The 17,288-nt window shown below is 34.2% G+C and overlaps 4 protein-coding genes across 4 annotated transcripts; 1 reads left to right on the top strand and 3 right to left on the bottom strand.

The window, feature by feature from the left end:
• Window positions 1-894: 894 nt before the first annotated feature.
• On the bottom strand, window positions 895-4,182 carry Jhbp2 (Juvenile hormone binding protein 2). The gene is made up of 4 exons (XM_034330405.2): window positions 3,922-4,182; window positions 2,820-3,107; window positions 2,026-2,175; window positions 895-1,604 (listed from the first exon to the last, which is right to left on the bottom strand). Exons 1-4 carry the CDS (start codon window positions 4,094-4,096, stop codon window positions 1,453-1,455), a joined length of 765 nt encoding a protein of 254 aa, XP_034186296.1. The 5' UTR covers window positions 4,097-4,182; the 3' UTR covers window positions 895-1,452.
• Window positions 4,183-4,487: 305 nt separating this feature from the next.
• On the bottom strand, window positions 4,488-8,470 carry Jhbp16 (Juvenile hormone binding protein 16). The gene is made up of 4 exons (XM_034330513.2): window positions 8,249-8,470; window positions 6,550-6,812; window positions 6,321-6,432; window positions 4,488-6,194 (listed from the first exon to the last, which is right to left on the bottom strand). Exons 1-4 carry the CDS (start codon window positions 8,307-8,309, stop codon window positions 5,899-5,901), a joined length of 732 nt encoding a protein of 243 aa, XP_034186404.1. The 5' UTR covers window positions 8,310-8,470; the 3' UTR covers window positions 4,488-5,898.
• A 1,520-nt stretch (window positions 8,471-9,990) lies between these two features.
• Window positions 9,991-12,626, top strand: LOC117607161 (Juvenile hormone binding protein 1). The gene is made up of 5 exons (XM_034330476.2): window positions 9,991-10,313; window positions 10,826-10,959; window positions 11,540-11,712; window positions 11,784-11,992; window positions 12,115-12,626. Exons 1-5 carry the CDS (start codon window positions 10,241-10,243, stop codon window positions 12,264-12,266), a joined length of 741 nt encoding a protein of 246 aa, XP_034186367.1. The 5' UTR covers window positions 9,991-10,240; the 3' UTR covers window positions 12,267-12,626.
• LOC117607137 (uncharacterized) lies at window positions 12,440-15,713 on the bottom strand. Its single transcript, XM_034330442.2, has 5 exons — window positions 15,563-15,713; window positions 15,149-15,241; window positions 14,145-14,411; window positions 13,889-14,047; window positions 12,440-12,904 (listed from the first exon to the last, which is right to left on the bottom strand). The coding sequence occupies exons 1-5, from the start codon at window positions 15,636-15,638 to the stop codon at window positions 12,756-12,758; spliced, it is 744 nt and encodes a 247-aa protein (XP_034186333.1). The 5' UTR covers window positions 15,639-15,713; the 3' UTR covers window positions 12,440-12,755.
• Between the last annotated feature and the right edge of the window lie 1,575 nt (window positions 15,714-17,288).

The raw sequence follows: 17,288 nt of genomic DNA, 5'->3' as shown, positions 1-17,288 counted from the left end.
TGAAATAAAATTAATTTTCTAATGATAGATGCAAAGTTCGTCTAATTCTTTTGTATTATTATGCAATAGCAATTAGATTATATGATCCATCATTTTCGTGAATTATTCAGTCCAAACATATCAAACATCAGACAATTGAAATCATCTTGAAGTCTCCGGAAATTTCAAGCCACTAGATGATTAATTATTCTTCATGCTGCTTCTATTTAGAGGGGTTTTCCTTCCAGTCTAATTTCCTAGTCATATTTCTTGTTAAAGGTAATTAGGAATTAACGTTGAATCAATCGATCGTGTATTCTATTGATAACCTGTTGGAAGAATTGCGATATGAATAATTTATTTTTTGGAATAAGCAGAAAACATTTGCGATGCAAGTATTCGAATAATATTAATATAAAGGAGAACACAATTTTTAGAACATCAAAGGTCTTGAACATCAGAACTCTATTCATTGATTTCGAAATAGAATTGCAGAAATTTATTCAATTTTCTTTCGTTATAGTTTCCGCTTTCTTATAAATCTTAGAATGTTTCCTTATTATATACTCAACTCTAATGATTAATGGATAATTAAGTTTTAAATGATCACGTGCTTTATTGCTATTCAATATTTTTCAAATATACTGCCCTTAAAGATGTTTCTGGATCAGATTATATTAAAATAACTTTTTCAATGAATAATTCATAAATGATGGGTGTATTTTCCTATGGTATGTACCAATTGAAATGTTTAATTCATCTTTTACGAATGCCAAGGCACAGAAGGTATTTAGAGAAAGAATTTCACATTTTATTTCATAATATTTATAATATTTATTCTTTCCTATGATAAATACGTAAAAAAAATTAAAAAGTGGTACATACATAGTATATAACATAATTTTTAAACGCCAATATAAACTATTATTCAACAGTTATAAATTGAAAAGTGGAAATAAAAAAGCTATAATCATTCAAAATGATACTTTTTTGAAACAGTTAAAAATCTAAGCAATAACAATTATAACTTCCTCCATTTGCACTCTTCAATTAGTCATAATGATACAATTATCCATAAGTACTCTTAAAAACATTAAATAGTATAATTTAACAATATATACGTGCAATAATTTAAAGCATACATTCAACGTGACACTTTACATCCATAACACTAAAATAACAAATTAAAGAAAAAGAACACTTGACGTATTAATAATAATACTACATACTGTAAATTACATGAAAATTTTCACACATTTAACAAAATTATATCAAATTATCCTACGTCACTGATAATTAAACGTGCTCATTCGAGTAATTAATTATTGGATAAATGAATTTTTGCACGTAACGAACCTTCGTTCAATCATTATCTGAGCAAGAATTTTTCTTCTTCACGGAAATGAAATTTTTTCATCCTTGATTTCAAGGCAACGGTTTAACAGCGACACGGTGAACATTATTTTCTTCGTTTTAATCGGTGAGCCATGCATCGTATGGTACTTGAGCAAAAATCTTCTCAACAAAGGTCGACATTACTTGGACTAATTTCCTTCGGAGATCCGGTTTCATCTCTTTCAACAACTCCTGGCTGTTTGTGTTAATGAACAGATTCAGTGCGGCGACTGAAAATGTGAAAAAAAAAGAAGTGTCATTAAACTTAATCGTTGGTAAATTACACTTTTAAATCATTCACTGTTCAAAGTAGCTGTAGTGTAATCTTCCATTAATAATGTTGCAATTTGCATGAATCTCTCAATAATTTAGATGTTTTTTTCCATATGATAGTTCCTCGTATTGAGAAGGAAGTTTCAAAAGTAATAGGAGGTAAAAAAAAGTATTTAATTCTCAATTCAGAATAGGAAAATTTAAATTTAAACATCGGCCAAGTTTTTTCTTCGAAGCAGTTAAACTTCTGCCCATCCTCCAATTTTTTTTTTGTTTTTTTTAAATTCACGAATTCTTTGCATAATTTATTTAAAAATTTCCAAAGAATTCCAAAGGATTGGCCACTCGGAAATGAAATTATTCGAGAAATTGACTCACTAATTATAGCGTTGCTGTCGCGGATATTTTCCACGCCCATTTTGATATTCTGCACACTGAAGTCCATTTTCAATTGTTGCAACCTTAAATAATCTCGTCCTTGGTAGGAGAATGGTCTTGCCCTGATGAATACCTTCGCCTTAACACTCTCTATAAAGAAATGGAACAATCAAACGAAGAAAGATGAGATTCAGAAAGATTAATGCTTAAATGCACTTGATGCATTTGACACTGAGAGATGCAGCTGCACCGAACTGGTTGCATTCTGCAAGGCAAATGGATTTCAGGTCAATGGTACCATTCACATGGTAATAACAACACGTTTCTCACAAGTGAACTGGATAAAGACAAACCTTGAAATTTCATGTTCTCTTTAAGACAGATCGAATTTTTACAATATCGAGACAGGGTATTATCTCGTTAATTAGTTTCAGAAATTTCCAGTACATTTTCGTCGATTCGACGAAACGAAATGTGTATAAAATTCAGCTAAATACAAATTTGCATTGCGTCGGCGGGTGAAAGTCGGCAACTTTTACTCGACGCCTTTTCACTGGACGATTCTCTATTACAACTATCTTTCAAATTATAATTTGCCCGCCGACAGTCACGATACCCAGCCTTTCGAATCCCATTAATTGATACTTTAATCCTTCCAGTAACCTAGTTTCATTCAACGAAGACATTACTATGATACACTATGGTATTCGTAGGTCTGGGTCACGATTGACCCGATTCTCCTCGTTCGAGGGTTAAAATACGCGACACTGGATTAAGAAATCATCCATTCTTACCATATTCGCCCCAATAATCTCCAGCCCCACTGGCTTTCACCAAAAGCAGAGTCCCACTGGATCTGTATTTTGCAGCAGCTCTGATTTTCGGTATACTTAGTGCTAATTGCAATTGAACTTCGTCCTCTGATATCCTGGTCCTCAGTCCAGTTATTCTTAGGGAAGATACACCCCTAGCAGTGATATTTTTGAATTGAGCTCTGTATCCTTCCGGTCCACCCCCGACAGATATGTGGAGCTCGTCCAAAATAATGGGCTCCACTTCAGGGTAGCCCAATTGAGGTAAACCTATGATAAAAAATTGAAATGGTTCATTTCAATTGCATGCAAATTGAAATGCTTTTACAAGCACCCGCATAGAAAGTCCTCCACTTTTTTTTTAGATAAAGTTCATTTAACACAGGTGAACTATCTTTGCACAGGTGAAAGGAGAGGGACCTATTTATCAAAAATGATGTTTCTTTATACCGTTCAGTGAAAAAGTATTTAACAATGAATTTAAATGATCTTTTATTCAATCTACGTCAGCACGTCGAACCTATTTCCATGACGTCTGTAGAGGGAGAAGAATGTAGGACACTGGGTGACCATTCGAATACACCGTTATAACCTGCTTCTTTACCGCCAACGTTTTCTTTTCCTTTTTTCCCTACGACACCACGTGCTCTCAGAGATCTGTTATTCTCGACATCCGTATCTTTCTTGCTTTTCTTACTTTTCGAAAATGAGACCACGAGTTCTTCGCGAATAGGAAAATAGAAATTTTATAACGTGTTATGTTAAAATTTTGGAAATTTTTGATTAATGATTAATTAACCGGTTCATCAAATAAGAAAATTTTCTTTTCCTTTTTTCCCTACGATACCACGTGCTCTCAGAGATCTGTTATTCTCGACATCCGTATCTTTCTTGCTTTTCTTACTTTTCGAAAATGAGACCACGATTTCTTCACGAATAGAAAAATAGAAATTTTGTAACGTGTTATGTTAAAATTTTGGAAATTTTTGATTAATGAATAATTAACCGGTTTATCAAATAAGAAAAAATTCAGCGCTGAAAAGCAGTGTTTAATTAAAAGAAGAAGGAATGATTTGAATCTCACCATGACGGAAGTGTTCAGTGAGGACATTGACCGACCTCGCTAAACAGCTCTCCACATTTTGGTCCCTCCTCGAGCAAGGTTCCAAAAACTCTAAACCCCTGTACCTGCCGATTGCTTGTACATTAATTAACAACGAACACGAGCACAATAACAAACCGATCAGTCTAGTGGTCATCGTGATTGATTCTATTTCTGTCGACGTTACCGAGCAACTCGATCGAATTTCTCCGCGTGGAATGACCGACGAACAGGGATGAGCCAAGCCTTATAGCACCTTGACATTGCCCCCGCTATGCCTTCCTCGGCTTCCACTGTTCGAGGACAGGATAGAATCCCAGCTACGGCAGATCTTGACTGTCCCTACCCCAAGGACTTTCTTCGACACTGCTACTATTACTTTCCAAAAGCATCGTATTATATAATTTCTTCTTTCGACAATTGTGCCAGGGTGTTTTGTAAACAGAGACGGGATAAGGAATTTCGTTTACGATTTTTAAGGAAATCTTTTTAAGGGTTCAATGTTAAGAATGTTTGGTATTTTTTTTAAATACAAAAAGATTCGTAATTATTTTACAAATTTAAGTTGTACAAATTATTTAGTAAAAAAAGGAGTAACGAAAGTTTTATAAACTGAGTCGATAAAAAGAAGATAAAATATATCTTAGAATCTCTATCGGTAAAACAGTAACGCTCTCGGTGATTTCAATGCCTCCGAATTCGAAGGTACACGAACTCCGATGATTTCAATGCGCGCACTGCTGTGCAAGATCGCTGTTATTAACCCATTATCCGCCAATGTCCCATTTTTGGGACAGATTTTCAAATTTTTTTCTTTTAATAACTTTAATAATTTTTAAAAGAAAAACAATTGAAAATGTGTTCCAAAAATGGGACATTGGCGGATAGTTTTTTTCTTTTAATAACTTTACTAATTTTTAAAAGAAAACAATTTTAAAATGTGTCCGAAAAATAGGACATTGGCAGATAATCTTTTTCTTTTAATAACTAATAATTTTTAAAAGAAAAAAATTTGAAAATGTGTCCCAAAAATGGGACATTGGCGGATAATGGGTTAATTCCGGGTATCTGGCACCTCTGTATCTTACATTTCTTATTATATCTACAATTATACTATAAATTGTTTTATGGTATATTCTCTAAAATAATCATTTGACAAATTATAATGAATTATAACGTTGATCAATAAATTACTAATTAACGATTTTTAATAAAAATTTCAACTAAGGGAACATAGAGCATAGACGCGACGGATGTGGTGCTTAGAGGAAAGAATGTTAAGCACCGTTAATAAGCACCGTAACAGAGGATGACGATCGAAATCGGTCATGATCGATCGCGATGAGGCGGATCGAACCGTACTACTTTCGTTCACACGGGTAAAGAATTCATTAACGATTCCTGATGGAATTGTTCGAACGCTCCGTTATCTTCAGATACATCGTTCGTTTCAATGGAAATTATTGATAATAGTCGATGAGAATCGTCTTGAGGATGCGTGCACCATAAGAATGCGAGGTCAGGGACCGTCAACTTCTCAAGGCGAACAGCTATCTTGACAAGAGAAGAGGAAAGCCCTATGTTCCCTGCTAGTATTCCCTACGGTAACAACTGAAGATCGCCAATTCTGACAAGCTCTCGACGGATCCTTGAACGTAGATTGCCTGACAAAGAAAAGGTAATTGAACTAACGGCTAAGAAAAGTTTTACCGAGAGAAAACTTATAAGTATTGTTTAACCACAGAATGCACTTATCTCTGTGCAGCTGTAAAATATGAAAAATTAGAATTCCTTGGTTTCCTTTGATTGTTTAGATCACAAGATGTTCCTTGCGAAGTCCATCTCCTAAATGTATTATTCTAATCTAAATATATTCGAAATAATCGAAGATAGTTTTCTCTATTTGCTGTGAATTTCTATCTTCCAACTTATTTCTTTAAATAATTATGAACTCGTTCTTTAACTAGCATCGGGCTTTGGTTTGATGATTTTCTCGAATGGAAAATTGCGAAATGCGTTTCCAAAGATCTCTGTGAACCCGGTAGAAACGAGATCGTTTATCAGACGTCTAGTCACCACGAATCCTGGTTGCCAGGCTTCGTTTATTATCCTGTCGAGGATATCCTCGAGAATTTGTCGACCGAACAATAAATTTGTTATGTGAAGCTTCAGATCCCGAATCGTTTGCACGTCCACGCTGACTTTTATTTTTTGACCTGGTCTTCTGGTGACGGTGGTTGTCTGGACGAGATCGTCTGAAATGAAAGGATTAAAATATTCAAAACATTCAAAATGAAAGGATTAAAGCAAGGACTGCTATTTTGCGATGTAAGAGGATTTGGAAGGATTTAAAGCATAAATTAATATTTAATCTTACTTACAAAGAGCCAAAGTGAATTTCCCTTTGTTGCTCACACTGGAGCCAAACATGTTTCCTTTAAATTCGTACGAACCTGCCAGAAATTTTGCTGGGAAACTCTGGGTATATACAACCTGAAATTGAATAATAATTTAACAAAGGTGGTAGGTCTAAAAAAATCGAGATTCACAATAGCTGTAAGAATCATTGTTCCTAATTATCTGTACAAACAGAAGAAGTAAAGCTATCACCTTGTAATTTGGCAAGTCACTAACGAATTTCGTCACTTTGCTAGCAGTCCATCCGCTCTCGGTGACGTTTTTCAGTGTAATAGTGAAGCCAAAACTTGGCATTCCCCTTGTCACAGACACCTCCCTCGCGAAAAATGGATCAAACGGCAGGACATTATATTTTGGAAGTCCTGTTTTGAAGTACGGTCGAATCGCGTTTAATGCTTCTCTTATGCAGGAGTCGAATCCTGGCACGTTTGGATGGCAATCCTTGAAATGATCCTCTGAAAAGACAAAGAGAAATAATTTATTAATCTCTGATGTTATTTTTTGGAATACAAAATATTGAAAAAAGTAAGGATTGTGAAAGTTTCAAGGATTCGTACTTTTAAAAGCCTTCGAGCTATGGAAACCTTTTTGTGGTATTTTATTGAAAACACTTAATGGTAAAAACACATATTATTAAATGAATTTTTTTATTTTTAAAAAATTCCAATTTACCAGTCTACTTTGTTTTTTGCTGATTAATATCATCACCCCATTCCATAGTAATCGCAATTTCTTTAGAAACAGTACCTTTTTTTACATCATTGCAGCGTATGGGAATATACAGTGAGAAAATGAACAAGTTTGACGATTAATTAACATTACATGCTGCAACTTTCTGTCTCTTTCTTTATACCATCCTCTTGCATTCCTTGAGAACTATTCGCTTGCATAATTCACATTCTATTGCGTTGCACCATCCTTTTACATTGTTCGAGTTACATACGTCAATCGCTATGTATCAATGAACCTCGATTAATTTATGCAAATGTTTTCGATAAATTTCGGTGAGATGCAAATAAATTAGGGTCGAACACGGTGAAAGTTAACGTTACCGAATATCGTGGTAATATTTTGACAAGAATCTGTCGAAACTTTCGATCGCGTAACATGCTAAGATGTTACGTGAAAGATTGGAGACATTCAGAGCATATTTACAAAGTTAATTATACTCACCACCTCTGTTATTAACATTGTCAACAGTCTACTTAATTACATTGCTTTGGTTCTTAATTCATTAACAGGCTACTCACCATAATCATTAACGTTACATATCAATAGTCTACTCAGCAATGTTAACTTAATTATTAGTATGTTATCATTTTAACTATCATTTTAACTATCAACACATCACCATTCCTCGCCTTATTCATTAATATATCAACATACCACTCATTTTCATTGCTCTAATAATTACCATACCAACATTCTACTCACATACTTTCACATCACCTTTACCTCTCCCACTATCAACACTATATTTAAAAAAAAATAGTAATAAATAATTATAGTCCCTTTCAATACCATATGAACACCATAAATACCCCAAAAATAAATTTCCTTAGGTGCCATTCTTATCAATAGTCTACTTAACTTAATTATTACTATGTTCACATTCTACTCACCTAGGCCATTTCAACTATCAACATTCTACTCAGAAATATCATTTTAACTATCAACACATCAGCATTCCTCGCCTTATTCATTAATATATCAACATACCACTCACCTTCATTGCTCTAATAATTACCATACCAACATTCTACTTACGTACGTCACTTTACCTTTCCCAATATCAACACTGTATTAAAAAAAAATAGTAATAAACAATTATAGTCTCTTTCAATACCATAATTACCCCAAAAATAAATTTCCTCAGGTGCCATTTACTCACCGAATTCCGCGGCGAAACTGCCGCAAATAAAGAACAGAAAGAGAGCAAAGGTTGATCGCATTTCTGATTCTAACAACCACTGTTAATAATCGAATAAAATTTTTATTATCTACTCGGCTTCTAACACGTTCGATGAACACGAGGGGCGTAATTCCAGCAACACGCGAACGATGCTTACGCTTTCACTCTCCACTATACATCTGAGAGAACCATTAACCGAGTTGCGTTTCTGTGCCAGGATTTTCGATCGAGCTTACATAATATGAGAGGAACATGGGGGAGATTACCTTCTCGTGAAACCAGCTTGATTAAAATAAAACTATTTCGCTCTGTGGAACGTTCCTATACAATGTTCTCCTTGCTTTATTTTCTGTCGGATGATAAGGAACATTGCGTTTTCTGCTCGTTCGCGGAAGAAAGGTTTGTCATTTACAAAGGATTTTTGTGTAATTGGCGAGGACATTGGAACAAATGAATATAAACTCGATGATTCATTTTAGTGAAAACAAAGGCCAATTGAAATTCTACAAATAAATAGCAAAATAGTAAATGAGGCATTTTAATTAAAGAAGGTAATTAATTAAGTGCTAAATTTTAATTTAGAAAATTAAGTTCAGATATTGAATCTTGTGTAATATAAATTTGTTTTCATATCAAAGACACAGAAGAATTAAATAGCTTTCTTAGAAGTGCGCACTACAAAACCTTAATTGCACTTAACGTAGAAGGCGAACAATTTACATGAATTATTGTTTCAGTTCAAAGTCTGAATTTTTATCAATCACGTCATTTAATTTGTTATTGAATCTATTTTAACAGAGTGCATAGATGTACTTCAAGAGTTGGAACAATAATTTTTCTAAGGAATATGGAATTTACTTGATTGTATCTTATTTTGCAGGTGTTGTAAAGTTAAAGAAAACACGTAACATTTGCGTAAGCGAAAGTTACTTATGTAATGCACAGAATTGTACGATATTGCATTTTGATAAATTTTATTATGAAATTTTATGCACGCAGTTAAATATATAGAGTACAAGTTTTTTATATAAATCCTTGATATCCATTCTAAAATTCTTGGAAAGGTATCTTGCATACTAGTGTGAACATTTTCAACATTTAAAATATTGAAGTGCATTTATGAATGATTCTGAATCTTTATACGCCTTTCGACAGATGACCAGATATACAGCAGTGTATAAATGATGGAAGACCTTTCACAATCCATTCATAATTCTAATTAATAACATACTAATCAAAATTAAATTTTTACAACTTTCATAAAAATATAATAAAAACTTCAAAATAAAATCAAAAGAATAAGAAAATTGGTAATTTAATTATTCTAAATTGATCATCAACTCTACTTTACAATAATTAAATAATAAGTGTTGGCACATAAAAATTTTTTTGTTAATTTTTCTAATTATCAATTTTCTAAAATTGATAATTTAATTGTTCTAAATAGATCATCAACTCCACTTTTCAATAATTAAATAATAGGTGTTGGCACATCAAAATTTTTTTATTAATTTTTCTAATTATCAATTTTCCAAAATTGTTCTAAATAGATCATCAACTCCACTTTTCAATAATTAAATAATAGGTGTTGGCATACAAATTTTTTTGTTAATTTTTCTAATTAATTAAAATGAAAGATAAGAACGTCTCGTGGACCACTGTACCCCGAATAGTCCGGTTGTCGATGCACAGAGATAGGGAAAGATCGAAGAGTATCTAGGATACTTTCGACCGGGTCTAAAATGGCCTAGCCGAGACTCGTCTATCGTCCCAGACGATGAAGGCGCAGGTGCACCTTGCAGCAGTGAAAGTATCCGAGTGCAGTTACGATCTGGCATCTGTCAATGCCCTCTTGCATAGTCAGTCTAACTCTTCTAGCTGTGTAGTTTCGATTTCGAACTTATCCAGTGAAGACATTTGAAAATCAATCAAAACTAACGCCATCAGATTTTTATTCGACCGAATCGAATCATGTTCGAAACAAGTTGGTTCTGTCTTCTATTGATCCTTAGTGGAGTGACTACTCTCTCTGTTGATTCGAATCGTGAGTAACTCGAATTTTTGGCTATCGGTCCTCTTACTTTAAGGTACCCGATTGGATGCGTGAACACTTTCAGAGTCAAGTTTATAGAAAACAGAGTGAAAGTTTCATAAATTGGATAGCTATGTTGTAAATTAGAAAACGGCCTTAATTTGTTATAAATTTTTGAAACTTCTGTCTTCCACTCTATATAAAATTAATTTCTTTTCATTTTTAAAATTATAATAAATAAACGAAATTGGAAGTGATCTTCGACGTGAAATAAAACATAGTTAGAAAATAAAAACAAGATGCCTATGTTAGAGAATGTTGAAAACGTTATATAAATCTAAAGAGGTCAGTCGTGCAAATATCCTTCGGAAACTTCGAATTTCACAATATACTGTTAGAAATGATAGGTTGTCTGGCAACTGGCATTTTTCGCTTGCTTCACTTCGACCTATGCTTATTAATACTCTCCATTTTCTTTTTTTTTTTTTTTCACGCTGTTTAATTATTCAATGTTTCAATTGCAGCTGAATACGTGAAACAATGTTCGAGAAGCGACCCAAAGTTGAAAGCTTGCCTGATCGATGCCCTGCACCATCTGAGACCGTATTTAAGCGTTGGTATACCGGAAATTGAGCTGCCTTCCGTCGAACCGTTCCGCGTAAGCTCGACATTATACCTTTAATACTTCCTGTCTCGTTAATAGAATTATGTTGTTCCTGTAAGTACTTTGCTTATCAAACTTTCCAATCAATGTTATGTCTATAGAACTCCGTTCGATAACACTCCATAATATCCTGTTATAATAAAATGGTAAATTAATTAAAATCTTAGAAAGAAATTTTTGTAGCCTACAAATGAAGGACCAAGTTATCTAAAATCTATATTTTTCTTTTTAGAAGTGCACCTTGTTTCATATACTATGCGCTTATAACACTCCATAATATCCTGTTATAATAAAATGGTAAATTAATTAAAATCTTAGAAAGAAATTTTTGTAGCTTACAAATGAAGGACCAAGTTATCTAAAATCTATGTTTTTCTTTTTGGTAGTGCACCATATTTCATATACTATGCGCTTATAACACTCCATAATATCCTGTTATAATAAAATGGTAAATTAATTAAAATCTTAGAAAGAAATTTTTGTAGCTTACAAATGAAGGACCAAGTTATCTAAAATCTATGTTTTTTTTTAGATGTGCACCTTGTTTCATATACTTTGCGCTTATTTTCAACAGATGGACGAGCTAACTCTCTCCCTGACAGGTGGTATAAACGGTTACAAGGTTCAACTGCGCGAATTATACGTAAAGGGAGCGAGTAACTACACTGTAGAGGACATTAAACTCGGTTCACCCTTCGAAGCTGTCGTACGAATGCCAGCCCTTATTTTGGACGCCCATTATTCCAGGTTTAGAATTGAAAGAATACAAAATTAAATATTCTATATCCTTTTAACAAATATTTTATTTAATTTAACAGCTCGGGGGTGCTGATCATCCTCCCAGCTAGTGGAAACGGAACGTTTCATGCGAAATTCGATGACGTGAAGGCTTTAGTCAAAGGCACCGTTTCGACAAAAGTGAAGGACGAGCAGACGTATCTGAATGTTGAGAATCTCGACGTTGAATTGGTTGTTAAACACGTGCAGATGAGGGTTCGCAAGATTTTCAATAATAATCGAATTCTCAGTGAGTATCTTAATTAGAATTTAATTAGCTGGATTTTTATTATTGATTATTTCAGATTTTTCCCATTGATGTCTGATAAGTACAATTCAATCTTTATTTAACGAGATAATTATAATTTATAGCCGAAGCGACCAATCTGTTCCTCCGCGAGAACGGGCAGGAAGTGTTAAAGGTGATGGAACCTCAGCTGAAAAAGAAGTTGTCTGCGCTTTTCGCTGGTATCGTCAATCAATTGTTACGTCACGTACCAGTTGAAGTATTTTTGTTACCTTAAACGTACTTCTTCTCTCTGGCCATTAACCACTTCGATTATTTTTTTTTTTTTACAAAATGAAAATTAGTACAAGCTAAGTTGTAAATAGAGTTAGGACACACCAATGAATAATAACTTTGGGTACACATTAAGAGGATTAAGAAAATGTAATTAATGTAGCAGACTTAAGGAAATACATCATTAATTTTCTATTTATTTACATCATTCAGACTTCGTCCAATAACAAAAACAATAAATTGCTGTTTCAACAGCGTGCAATATCCATCGTTAAAATAAAATAAAAAAAATAAAAGAGGTGCTGGAAGAGCACGCTTTAAAATGTTAAACAAATTTTACAAAGTGTCTCCAGAATATTTAACATTAATTAAACCATCTTCGCTTCTCTCTTCCCAGCTGTTTCATCTTCTTCAGACTCAATGATCCCTCAAACTTCCCACGATACCTTCTTCAGCTTACTTTTCATTATTTTGCAACTATGAATCGACTGATTCAAGGGAATACCGTCGAAAATGGTATTCTCGAGAAGAAACGATTGGTGAATTCGGTTAAGAATTCGTCCCACAGGTCCATCATTTTGGGCAACATTCCACGGAAAATCAGTGGCCAGTATTCGTTGATGAAGATCAGAGCAGCGCGATCTGAAAATAACAATTTTATTAAATTCAGATTCTGAATAAATAAAATCCATCGTACTTTACTCTCAATAACGCAAAGCCTTAAGAAAATAAAATAAAAAGGTAAATATTGAATCATCGAAGAATCCATGTTAAGTCACAGCTCGCATAATAGTCCATCAGTGTTACGATATGAAAAATGAACGATGTTACAGGGACAAAAGCCCCAACAACAAATAACAGCTATTTCACGTTAATTAAATGGCACAGGATTTTCTTGAAATCCCTGTAACTCTACTACCCATTCGTATACGTCGATATTATGTAATAATAGGATGCCAGAACGATGTTGTTCGACTAATGACAGTATCGTGTCAATTCCTGGTGATTACCTTAAGTAAACAGTAAATTACTGTTCCTGCTTCGTATTATGTCATATCGTCATTTATGGCAATCATTGAGTCGTAATCTTTCACGCCGTATACGTAATCTGTTCGATGCACCTAATGACGCACCTGGTGCGTCGCTTATTATACAGTCATTCTCCATAGCGATCAAAAAATTACTGTTTTCTGTTATTATAATACATATCGATCCTTACAGTGATTCTTTAAATTATTTTTTACAGAATATTCGTGTAAAATCGAATACAATTGATGACGCACCTGCTGCGTCGCTTATTATACCGTCATTTTTCATAGCGATAAAAAAATTACTATTTGTAATTTCTGTTATTATAATACATATCGATCCTTACAGTGATTCTTTAAATTATTTTTCACAGAATATTTCTGTGAAATCGAATGCAATTGATGACGCACCTGGTGCGTCGCTTATTATACCGACTCATTCTCCATAGCGATAAAAAAATTACTATTTGTAATTTCTATTGTTATATATCGATTCTTACAGTGATTCTTTAATGAGTGATTTACTTTAGTAGTGACGCACCAGGTGCGTCTAGCAAAGAATTTTTATATATCTCTTGGTATTTATTTTAAAACTTACTTAGTTGCTCGTTTCCATGGAACAGATCACTGAAATAGACTCTCATTTTTCCTATTTTTGGGAGCAATCTGAAGTGTTCGATGACCCATCGGTCGTTGACAACGTGTCCTGTGATATCCCACGAGCACCTTACGTCCTCCATGCTCATATTGAAGAATCCTGTTGATGAGAAATTTAATAAGCTGGGCATCTTTCGTGTTAAAATTGCAAGAAGATGTTTCTAATTTTGTTTAAATGAATGTTTATTCAATTATACCTTGGCCACCGAATTTGAAGGTATCCAATGAACCTTCACCCTCGTAATTGCCATCGAGCAGGAGCTTCGGCAATTCGAGATCGATTTCCAGCCGGAAGAAGTCGTCGGTCATTTCCGGTTGCACGGATAAGAAGCGTGCTTTCGCAAGACCGTACGTCCTGACATCGGTACCTGATAATTTTCCTCGTAATTGGCCATTTTTGTACTCAGTCGAATAGGAATCCACGTAATAGGGATCCAACGGTGGAATGTCGAAATCTGGCAATCCTTTAATTTGCAAAATTTATAAAAAGTAAATTATTATTCACGAACATAGCGAAGAATTGTTTTGCATTCGAGTAGCTGGTTAAAAAAAAAAAAGATATTGGAGAAAATGGCCAAAAATTTGTAAACACTTTTATGCAAATATTTAATATTAGCACGATCAAAGTTCTCGAAATGACGCGATACGAAAATAAGATATCTAGTTAATTTCTAATCGAAAAATAAAATTAATTAGAGAACTTGCATTCGTGACACGTCATCGGGTCTCGAAAACGTTCGAATATCTGGGCAAGGAATAAAAAACAGCAACTATTCGCAAAGTGAACGGCGAATGTTTATCATTTGAAACGGGAAATTAAGAAACCACGGCAAGATTTACAAACTTCGGAGGTGCCAAATTCGAGGCGAAAAAGTTTATCATCGTGAGATCATGGAAACGAGAAAAACAACGATGACCCATTGCCTGATTTAGCACGGATATTATAAAAAAGATCCTTAACAATGGTGAACGTTACAAAGTATTTATTTATCATGTTTTATGCAATCGGTCTTGATTTAATATGATTCAAGAGAGAAATGGAAAAAGGATCGTTGCAAGGACGAGTTCGAAACAAGTTTAATTAAAAGAAAAATATTGTGCTTATTGGGTTGTGACGAGTTTGGAAAGAGACCTCGTTTGATTACTACATTATTTGTTTACAATTTCCATATTTCTATGATAAAATTAAATAATGACGTACCTTCGATGAACGTGGGCCATGCTTCTTGAATAGCCAGTCTCAGACACGACGCGAAATCATCTGAATCCCTTTTGCAGGTTTTCACACCCTGAGCTGAGGAACGAAGAAAATAAATGATTCGATGAATGAAGAGAAAATGAAGGCTGTGCAGTGAGAGGTAATTTTCGGATTTCGCTAAAATTTAACTTCCTACGGTAACTTTCTAACTCGACAGTTCACTGGAAGCAATCACAGAAACTTTTACTTGTAATTCAGTGCAAAGGAAAAGTTGCCAATCGGTTTTATAATAAACAGTTAACTCCAAATTCTTTCTGTTGCAATTTAGAAGAAGAGCGAAACAAATCTATAGTGTAATTATAAATGAAGATAAAATGGAAGAATTTATAATGGAAAAAGGAAATTTTTCTGACTTACGAAGCTGATAATCCGCAGCGACGAGGGCGACGACGGCAAACGCAAAGGAGATCGTTCGAATCGCGCGGAACAACATGGTGCGTGGTTAAAAATCTTCCAGCTAGCTTAGCCAATTATAAGCGGTCCGTTTATATAGTTTCCAGCCCCAAGGACTCCGGGCAGAGCTACGTTGCAAAATTGCATGTCATTAAAGCGCGCGCCAACACGTGAGAGGCGAGAATCAGCAAACAGCGTGTCGCCCTAGCGTTGCACCTGTTGGACAGGGTGCTTCGTGATTAACCCTTCTCATTAACCCTTTTTCATTAACTTATAACGTTGCTATACAAAATGTAAGTACTAAGATATTAGAAATATGCAAAAAGGTTTAGAATTATTTTATTTAAAATTGTTGAATTATTAAATTTTCTTGGTGATGAATAATAATAAAAAATATTTAATAAGCGCATAGTTCAAATTACAAGGATCATAGTTTCAATATTAAAAGTAAGGGAATGAGAAAGGATAAAATTCTTAAAACGACGATGTAATTCTTGGTAACGAGTGTTGCATGATCTTTTGTTACAACAAATCGATCAAGTTGTTCTATGAACGAGGAGGTTGATCTAGGATTCGACTTTTCTGTCACTGCATCGGCATCCCGGCCTCGATGACTCGCTTCGCTTTCCTCTCGCGATCGTCGATCCGTGTACAGGCGTTCTCGGAACCGTTGTCGGAATAATTTCAACGCTTGTTTACCTCCTATCATGTTATTTTTCCATGGAACTCGGACGTTCTCAATATTTCTAACCGAGGTATAATCGTGTCTCAATCAGGGGTAGTTACTAACATGGAATGGAACATTTTTTTTTGAATTTTGTACTTTGCTATACATCATTCGCTGCGTATTTAAATTCTCTACAAAAATATATTAAGGTACTTGGGTCGAAAAATGAATAGTTAAAAAGATATCCCAAGGAGAGACCGCTGGAATCTCCCTGTCTCTTCCTAAGATATTTTTCGAACTAATCAATTTTTTACCTAGGTACCTTAATACTTTCTTACATAGAATTTAAATACGCAGCGATTGACGTCAAGGGAGTTCAAAATTGAAAAGAAAAATTTTCATCCCATTTGCATGGAGTAACTTGTACATTAAAGTCAAATAAGGATGAGAATGCAATTATTTTTTGAATTCATTCGACGTAGTTTTTATAATTCTGCGTGCTTTCAAATTGTGATGCTGTTTCGTACAATGAAGAGATAATTAGATGTGAGGGAACTCGAGACCCAATGTTTAAAAATTCTGTATTACTCGTTATTACCACGCAATTCAGAAAACAAGAGTCACGGGAGGAGCAGACGAAATGTTAATCAATAGGAAATTAAAAAAACGTAATATCCGTGGACGTGACTAGGCAGGAGCCAAAGTGGGCCTAGATTTCCAAAAATTTATCAATAATTGATGATTCAGGTTGTAAGTTCAAGTTGAGAAATCTCAATAAAATGTATTAGATTTCTTTGATCTAGATCTAATAAGGCATATAATGAGAATTGCAATTAGCATACTTTCAAATTCAGCTATTCACTTAATGACACAGTGTTAGAATCAATTAATAGTATCTGTAATGCAAGTATAACTAATGATACATGATAGAATTATAGAGCAGATCAATAGCCTACATTAAATGGAGCCACTAGAGTCTAGACGATTAGACGAACAAACAAGATACCATATAAACAGTAAGGG

Source organism: Osmia lignaria, chromosome 9 (assembly GCF_051020975.1).
Source record: "Osmia lignaria lignaria isolate PbOS001 chromosome 9, iyOsmLign1, whole genome shotgun sequence".
NCBI classification, from domain to species: Eukaryota; Metazoa; Arthropoda; class Insecta; order Hymenoptera; family Megachilidae; genus Osmia; species Osmia lignaria.
The sequence above is the reverse complement of the archived record's forward strand: the minus strand, read 5'-3'. Positions and strand labels throughout refer to the sequence as shown.